The sequence below is a fragment of the Trichechus manatus genome, unplaced genomic scaffold (genome assembly GCF_000243295.1).
Source record: "Trichechus manatus latirostris isolate Lorelei unplaced genomic scaffold, TriManLat1.0 scaffold00006, whole genome shotgun sequence".
In the NCBI taxonomy this organism is placed as follows: Eukaryota; Metazoa; Chordata; class Mammalia; order Sirenia; family Trichechidae; genus Trichechus; species Trichechus manatus.
In genome coordinates, this window is record NW_004443942.1 from 585284 (window position 1) to 594822 (window position 9539).

At 36.6% G+C, this 9539-nt stretch overlaps 1 protein-coding gene across 2 annotated transcripts in view; it reads right to left on the reverse strand.

Annotated features, from left to right (window-relative positions):
• The window catches only part of STK33 (serine/threonine kinase 33), a 70687-nt gene that overhangs the window by 38458 nt on the left and 22690 nt on the right, over positions 1–9539 (reverse strand). For both annotated transcript variants that reach the window (XM_023736545.1, XM_004369619.1), the window contains exon 8: positions 5149–5224. In XM_023736545.1, coding sequence (XP_023592313.1) covers positions 5149–5224 — 76 coding nt within the window. The remainder of the gene's footprint in view (positions 1–5148; positions 5225–9539) is intronic.

Sequence of the window (9539 nt, forward strand, 5' to 3'; positions counted from 1 at the left end):
AACCAATGTCATAAAACAATATGTGTACTACTGTTTCATGAGAAACTATTTGTTCTGTAAGCCTTCACCTGAAGTACAATAAAAAAAAAAAAGGAAAAAAAAATTAAGCTTCAGGCATATGCGTGTGTTACATATATATTCACACATGTAACAAACCACATAGGGGCACAGATACGGAGGCTTCCTAGACATATTCAAACAACTTGTGGAATTGGTTTACTGGGTTAGAAGGCTTGAGACCAAAGTCTTGGGGGATAACTTAGTCAACTGGCATAACATAGTTCACAAAGATAACGTTCTACATCCTAGATTGGTGACTAGCATCTGGGGTCTTAAAAGCTTGCAAACAGCCATTTAAGATACAACTATTGGTCTCTACTCATATAGCGCAAAAGATAATGAAGGAAATCAAGGGCTCAAAGAGGAAACTAGTCCACAGGACTAACAGCCCACAGAAACTCCAGCCTCCTCTGACCTAAGACCAGAAGAACTAGATGGTACCCAGCTACCACTACTGACTGTTCTGACCAGCAACACAATAGAAGGTCCCAGATAGAATGGGAGAAAAATGTAGAACAAAATTCAAATTCCTAAATATGGCCAGACCTACTGGACCGATAGAGACTAGAGGAACCCCTGAGACTATCACCCTAAGATAACCTTTCAACCTTGATTTGAAGCTATTTCTATAGTCACCTTTCAGTCAAATAACAGATGGGCTTATAAAATAAACAATATCAGCTGTGAGTAACTATATGAGACCAAACAGTCAACATTTACCCAAAAGCAAAGATGAGAAGGCAAGGAGCGGAAAGGATGCTAGATCAATGAAAACAGAACAAACAGAATGGAAACAACGAGAATGCTGACACATTGTAAAAACTGTAACTAATGGCATGGAACAATTTGTATAAAAATTGCTAAAGGGGAACCTAAATTGTTGTGTAAACTTTCACCTAAAACACAATAAAATTTTTTTTTTTTAATTAAGTTTCTACAGGACTTGGAGGTAGAGGTGCTTCAAATTTAAGTAAAAGACAGGAAGAGATGGGTACTTCTCTGGATGTAGAAATGGAAGCAGCAGAGTTTTCTAAAATCAGTGCTAGGCTCTTATCTCAACACGGGGAGAGACGACCTAGCTGAGGCAGTATAAATTTATACATTGAAACCTCCAGATTTTCAAAAGACCCAAAATTCTTCCAGGTAGGGAAACACTAAATTTATATGGGGTTAAGATACAGGAAGGTGTGTAAGTTTAAGTACACAGTAACAGTGGCAGATAACAGAAGAGATATACTTCATTATGAGCAAAGGTAAGGTAATGCCTTAAGGTACATAATTCAAACTGGATTAATGGAAAAATACACGGAGTTACCAGAGTCTAATGAAACCACGACCATGGAGGAGTTTTACCAACTGCAAAATACTATACAAGTGTTAGTAATAATAAGAATAAACCAAGAAAATAACCCTGGGAATGTCTATAGGCTTTGAGTCGTAGCCCAAAGCCATTAATATTCCTTAAATGTGGTATATAAAATAAAGATCGAGATGAGGAAAATCAGATGAAGGATTTGACTCTTCAGTCTGGAAGACTAAAAATCTTAAGTATACATAATGGCCAACATAGGTAAAACAATGAGTAGTGCATATAGAGTAGCCACAGACTTCTTTGTATATTCTATAATACAGGAATTCTGTGCTTTAAAATCTTTTCAAAGAAAGTACTATACTGTACTTCACAAAGAGCATGGCAAGCCTGTGAAACTACTTCTTCAATAGGTGATCCACGCCAAACTACAAGGATGTACTTAAAAGCTTAGTTCACTTCTTCATAACACATTCAATGAATGTTAGCCATCACCATTATTGCCAACCCCACATCTGAGGGCAACCCTGTACACACAACATTTTCCAATGACCACCAGACAGAAGTTGGACTTGGACTCACCACAGAGGCAACTCTGCACGTCTTTTCCTCAGCTCACAGGATTATATTTTTTTCCATTTTATTATTGAAAGAATAAAATGGCATTATTCAACTACACTGCCCAAACTGCTAGTATATTGTATACATAAGTATAATGATCTCTAAGTCTTTTAAAAGTTAATTTTTTACTGATTTTCTTTGGTTATATTTTTCCTTAAGTTCTCTAAAAATCTGTTCCATGAACATTTTCTGAATAAGTCTAAATTTGATAAATATTTTTCATGATAATGATGATAGTGATAACTTTCTTTAGGGAAAAAAGTTGCTTTCATCCCAGTAGTTTCTCAAATGAGGCTGGACAATAAAGCTTTTCAATTACCAATAGGTTCTTGTTAAGGGAGCAGTATTTATCAAACTGTTCTACAAACTCATATTCTAATACTGTATTTTTATTTCTCTAGCACATTCTAACCCTCTTCTCAGCCTATTGCTTCACTATTGTTTAGTTTTAAAATGCAGTTAAAAAAAAAAGCCAAAGAAAACAAAAAAGCCAGAAAAATGACCTTATGGACAATTACTATCTATTCTAACAAGTACAGGCCAGCAAAAGCCCAGCTCATTGAGCCTGTTATCAACCAGGGATATGCACATCTACCAATTTCTTAGCTGCTCCTGCATTGCCTACCATGCAACTATAGCTTAAGGGCTACGTTTTTGAAATTCCACTTTTTTCTTTCCTTTGCAATTTTACTTACTCATAAATGTATCTAATGGTTGGTCAATCAGCAGAATATAAAATTTTATGACAACAATTCTCTGCATATCCAGAAAAGGGAACCAAGACATGAAAAATACCTCTTAAAGCCTTCCTATTATTTTCTGTTGCATCCATAGGAATCAAAACAGCAGAGGAGAGTAACCATAAAGAGTATTAACGTTAATTTCACCTTGAGAAAGTATGTTATCATTGTCCGATTAAGTAGAAATGAATCAGGGATAACTGGTAAACAAGCAAATAACCCCCTCACCCCCCAAGAAGGTAATTAGGTTTGTGCTCTTGGTGAAGGAAATTATCTGTAAAACCACTGGGCTTAGACAGATTAACAAATGCATACTGATTAGCTCAGTAAAGGTCTACTGTAAAGAAAAGAAGATGTCATTATGATGCTCTGAAGCAGAAAATTTAAACTGATATCCTTAAAAAGAGAAAGGTTTTTAGACTATGTAATACACTATCAGATTCAAACTAAGCAGAAGGCGGCAAACATCACATGAATGTGTCATATTAGACTGCACATATTATATTTGACTTGTGTTGTCTAGAATGCCTTGAGATTATAAAATACTAATTTAAAACAGTTATATTTTAATTAAAGACTAAGGCTCAGATATGTGTTATAATTCTAATCAGCACAAAACAATGATCAAAAATTTTGGGAATACATTTATACTTTATGCAATCTAAGCAGTGATGTGTGTGGACCAGCTGAGTTACAGCTAGAGTCACATCACCCAATTTCTACTGCCTGTGTATTCCATTTCACAGAACTGTGAAAATGTAACTACTGTAATGTCAATATTCAGAAATGATCTGGAAAAGGCAGTGTATAGTGAAATCTTCAATATGACCATAAAACTAATGTTGCATCAACATAAAAATGTGCATATTCACCATGAGGCAGAACAATGGTCACTAACTTTTCAGAATATCTCTTAGACAATTCGCTTTAATTCAATTTAACAAATATATACTGAGCACTGACTACATGCCCACCAGATACTAGGGAACAAAGATGAATAATGCAAGATCTCTGCCCTTCATGAAATTTAGAGCAAAGAAAACAGACACAATACACATAATTATATTACAAAATTATAATCCAGTTAAAACAAGTGCTATGAGAACACAGAAAAGTGGGAAATTAATTCTATCAAATTTACATATGTGCAAATCTTCCTGGTTAAATATCCTATCTCATCTTGTTTATTACTTTGTTTTTCTTTGAATGTTACTATGTTATATCCATTTTTTAAAGCTTCCTTAAATCCTCTATGGAGTGTGGGAAGGACATACTAACATAGTAATTCTGCTGGGGTGGGGTAGGAGTTAGGGAAATAGAAGAGGTTAACATATGAGCTGGGCCCATCCAGGAGAGAGGTTTTTAGAAAAGAAAAAGAACATTCTAAGTAGAAGGAACTGCATGAGCAAAGACCCAGAGGCATGTAATGCAAGTGTGTTTGCATAACGAAGGTAGCCTAGAGTGGCCACAGCACAGGGCTGGTGCATGAGAACACATGTCCAACCAGAATACTGGAAAGGCATGCTGGAGCTGGGTCACAAAAGACTTGGTATGCCATGCTACGCCAGAATACTTTGACTTTTTTCTGTAGCAAGGGGGAATTATCAAAGGTTTTTAATCAGGAAAGTAGAATATATATTTGTGATTAAGGAAAGTAGTATTAATATTTGTGATTAAGAAAGACAACTCTCACAGCAGTGTGAACGACGGACTGGGGAGGGTGACTGGAGGCAGGGAGAACCGTAAGAAAGGCACTGAAATATTCTAGAAAAAGGACCACAAGGAGAAATGATAAGGGTGAAGAGAAATGAAACAACAGGTGAGGCCATTTCAAAGGAAAAATGAACAGGACATGAGGCTTAACTCTATCTTGAGCCTGAGGGAGAAGGAAGAGCAAGGATGACTGAGGTTTTCAGTAGCATTAAGAGAAATAGGAACTCTAAATACTCCCTAGATCCTGGGCTGCACCTCTATCTAGTTGATGCCCACTTCCCACATATGCCCTGTCCACAGGAGTAGCTCTAGTGACAGGTCTCAGGCCTCCCTCTACCTGACGGGCTATGAATGAATCTCTTGAGAAAATACACAGAAGGTTTTGAGTTGTAGCAAGAGATCAGGAAGGCATTGGGGAAAGGTTTTCCCTTTGCTCTTGCCATACAGTGCATTGTTGCATTTATAGGTGAACAGAAGAGTAAAGCTGCAAGTCATAAATTTACAGTATTTTAAAAAAAATACCTAATAGATGTACCTGACAACTAATAAGAGCTTTTAGAATCACTTCCCAATTGGTTTTAAAATCAATTTTTAAAAAATGTATTGCTAAAAAAAATGTATTGGTTAGTTTTAATTTAACATCTATGTAATCCTACTGTTAGACTATCCATTCATTTTAAACTGTACATTTAGCAGGCTACTTACAACATGTACATTATGACGCCTATGCTCCAAATGTCACACTGCTGGCTATAGTCGTGGGCATTGATAACTTCAGGGGCTGCCAAACAAGCAGAAATAAAATAATATTAATAATAAAGGACTTCTAAATGCTTAAACACAAAGTATGAAAAATGTGCTGATGTGCTGTAATTTATTCCCCTACAGGGAAAAAAAGAAGCAACAGTAGATGTTAAATGAGTAATGCACAGGCCTTAACAACTGATGTCACTGTATTCTCACTCCTATCATTTAGGTTCTAATGGAACGATGGCATAAACTGTGTAACTAAATGCACTACTCTTTATTCCTTTGAAATTGTTAAGAAATGATTTTGCAAAGATTGTGTAGAAGACAACAATACCTCGGTCCTTTTCCAAAAATAGAACTGAATGAATGCCTTAAGTGAATATAATTTAAAGCAAGCCCAATATGTGGAAATCTGGATTCACAGAAAAACTAAGATAAATGGTTATAAATCACTTTAGCAAAAGACTAACAATAATAACATCACAGTACTCCTATGACAGAATATGAATTATTTTCCACATTTTCTAAATGAGAAACCAAGACAAAGAGAGCTCCTACAACACGAGTGGATCAAAAAGCCAGTTAGTCACAGGGTAAGGACTAGGGTCCATTTACTACTCCTGACTCCCCTATTCTGTGCTCCTAGCTTTACAAAGTGATCACAATGGGATTCCCTTAAACAACCTTCTCAAGGTAGCACAAATTACACTGAGAAAAAAGTGAACAAACTTCTCAAGGTATCTCATTTTTTAACTACATTTTTTTTTTTTTTTAATAATGGCTGGATTTTTTTTTTCTTTTTTTTAATTGTACTTCAGGTGAAGGTTTATAGAACAAATAGTTTCTCATTAAATAGTAGTACACATATTGTTTTATGACATTGGTTAACAACCCCACAACATGTCAACCCTCTCCCTTCTTGACTTTTTCTTTTTTTTGGTGAAAATATACATAGGCAAAAATACATCATTTCAAAAATTTCTACATGCACAGTTCAGTGACATCGACTACGCTCTTCCAGTTATGCTGGTATTCTCACTTTAGATGAAGGTTTATAGAACAAAATAGTTTCTCATTAAACAGTTAGTACACATGTTGCCCTATGACAATGGATAACAACCCCACTACACGTCAACACTGTCCTTACTCAACCTTGGATTCCCTATCACCAGGTTTCCTGTCCCCTCCTGCCTTCTAGTCCTTGTCCCTGGACTGCTGTGCCTCATTAGTCCTGTTTTGTTTTATGGGGCTGTCCAATCCCTGGCTGAACAGTGAACCCTGGAAGCGACTTCACCACTAAGCTAAAAGGGTGTCTGGGGGCCATACTCTCGGGGTTTCTCCAGTCTCCTTTAGGTCAGTAAATCTGGTCTTTTTTTTGTGAGTTAGAATTATGTTCTACATCCTTCTCCAGCTCTGTCCAGAACTCTCTGTTGTGATCCTGGTCAGAGCAGTCAGTGGTGGTAGCCGGGCACCATTAGCTGTACTGGACTCAGTCCGGTGGAGGCCTTGGTAGCTGTGGACAATTAGTCCTTCGGACTAATCTTTTCCTTGTATCCTTTTCTCTCCATTCTCCCTTGCTCCCAAAGGGATGAGACCAGTGGAGTATCTTAGATGGCTGCTCACAGGCTTTTAAGACCCCAGACGCTACTCACGAAGGTAGAATGTAGAACATTGTCTTTATAAACTCTGTTATGCTAATTGAGCTAGATGTTCCCCGAGACCATGGTCCCCACAGCCCTCCACCCAGCAATTCAGTCCCTCAGGGAGTTTGGATGGCACGCAGAAATTTTTATGGTCAATAAAAGAAGAATATACATACTTTTTGAATACTCAATAAAATATTTATAAAAATTGATCAATAACAGAGACAATGTCAGTCAATTCCTGAAAGTTGGAAACCTATAAGCCACAATTACCCACTACAATGAAGATGACCAGATAGAAAAAACAAAAGGTTAGGGAAAACTAGCACACATTCACAAGAGCCCATACTCAAACTCAACCCAACTATCTACAAAAATCCAAAAGCACTTCTAAATAATCTTTCAGTTAAAGAAGAAGGCTAAAACTAAAATTATAGTCTATTAAGAAACGAATGTCAATTAGAACACTGTCTAGCAAAAGAAATGGTCAAAGAAGAAAAATATACAGCCTTAAATGCATTTATTAAGAAACCAGAAGGCTAAAAATAAATAAACATTCAACTTATGAAGTTAAAAAATAAACCAAAAGAAAGCAGGAATTTAGAAAGATAAAAGTAGAAATTAATGAACAAGCAAACCAAATAACATTACACTTGAGCTGGTTGTTTGAAAAGCCCAATGAACTATACTAATCAGTAACAAATCTGATCAAGAGAAAATTATTTCTACAACTACAAAAGCAAAAATTGAGCACCAAGTGCCAAGCACTGTGCTAAACACTTTACATATATCTTCTCATTTAATTCTCTCATTAACCTAACAAGAAAGTTGATATTATCATTGTCAATACTTCCTATCCACTCCCGTTTATTTTTCTTCCTTAACACTTATCTCTAACATATGAGATATTTTACTTTTTTATCTTGTTTTGTCACTGTTGTATCCCTAATACCTACAATACTGTCTGACACAAAGCAGGCCCTCAAAAAAACATTCTATAAATGAATGACATAATTCCTACTACACAGATGGAGAAACTGCCACAAAAGCAGTTAAGCTGTTTGTCCAGGGTTACCTAGCTAGTAACTGGCAGAGCTGGATTCCTGAGTTAGCAGGTGACTTCAGAGACCATATTGCTAACACCACATCATACTGCCTTCTAAAATTTTAGAAATTAATAGGGGAATATAATCACAGGTATAGAGCAGAATCTGAAAATTATAAGTGAATAAAATATGCATATATACACCAATAAAATTTAAAATCTCAATGTAAAGAACAATCTTCTAGGAATATATAAATTCTCAAACTGATTCATGAAAATGTATGTAGAAAACTTGAATTACCTAGTGTGTAAACTGAAAACATAATAAAAACTCTATCCCTAAAAGGGCACAACCAAAAAAAAAAAAAAATTTAAGGGGAGATTTCATCAAACCACTAAGGCATAGATGATTTCTATTACTTAAATGGTGGTTTCTAATATTGAAGTAGTGGCTTATTGGTAGATTTCTCCTCTTCCATGCAGGAGACCCAGGTTTGATTCCTAGCCAATGCACCTCATGCACGCAGCCATTACTCATCTGTCAGTGGAGGCCTGTGTGTTACTATGATGCTGAAGAGGTTTCAACGGAGCTTCCAGACTAAGATGGACTACCAAAGAAGGCCTGGTGATCTACTTTCAAAATTCAGCCAATGGAAACCCTATGGCTCACAACGGTCCAATTTGCAATAAATCATGGGGATGGCACAGGACCTGACAGTGTTTCATTCTGTTGTGCATGGGGTCACCATGAGTTAGGGGCTGATTCAATGGCAAATAACAACAGTAGCATTATTTAAATAGTTCATGAGCATAGAAAAAGTGAAAACTTTTTAGTTTTTTTAATGGGGCTAGCATAACCCTAGATCCCTGGGTGGCACAAATGGTTAAGTGCTTGACTACTAGCCAAAAGGTTGGTGGGTCAAACCCACCCAGAGGTTCCTCAGAAGACAGGTCTGGCAATCTGCTTCCAAAAGGTCACAGACTTGAAAACCTTATGGAGAGTTCTACTCTGCACACATAGGGTCACTGTAAGTTAGAAATGACTCGACCACTAACAACACCACCATCACAGTATATCCTTAACATTAAAACAGACAAGTGTAGCACAAAAGAAATAAAAAGTTACAGTCAAATATACTAAATAAAGTGGTGACAAACTAAATACAGAAGTATAATAAACCAAGGAAGGTTTAATCCCAAAATGCGAGGACAGTTCAACATTAAAATCTCTATTAATATAATTACTTCATTAATAAATTTAAAGAGAAAAAAGTATATGATCGTCTCAATACGTACAGATTTGAACAGACATTTTACCAAAAAAGATATATAAATGGACTTCTGGGCAACATGGTGCTATAGTCAGAAGCACCACGCCATCCCTCCACAGCAAACATCAGAAAAACTAAGTCAAACAGTCACACATCAATCCTGAAACCCTAAGCGTCAAATGAAGAGATAAAGAACTCAGCCAAGCACCGAATGGAATAAGAAACTGACTGAGAACAGACAGCAGGTAGAGATACATACAGAGGTCCCCTATCAGCTACCGCAGCACAGATCCACCATCTTGGCCTCCTATTGGAGATCAGTGAATGGGAGGTATGAGAAAGCAGCTTCACGGAGCTCCCAGCAGGAGACAGAACAACCGGTAACCC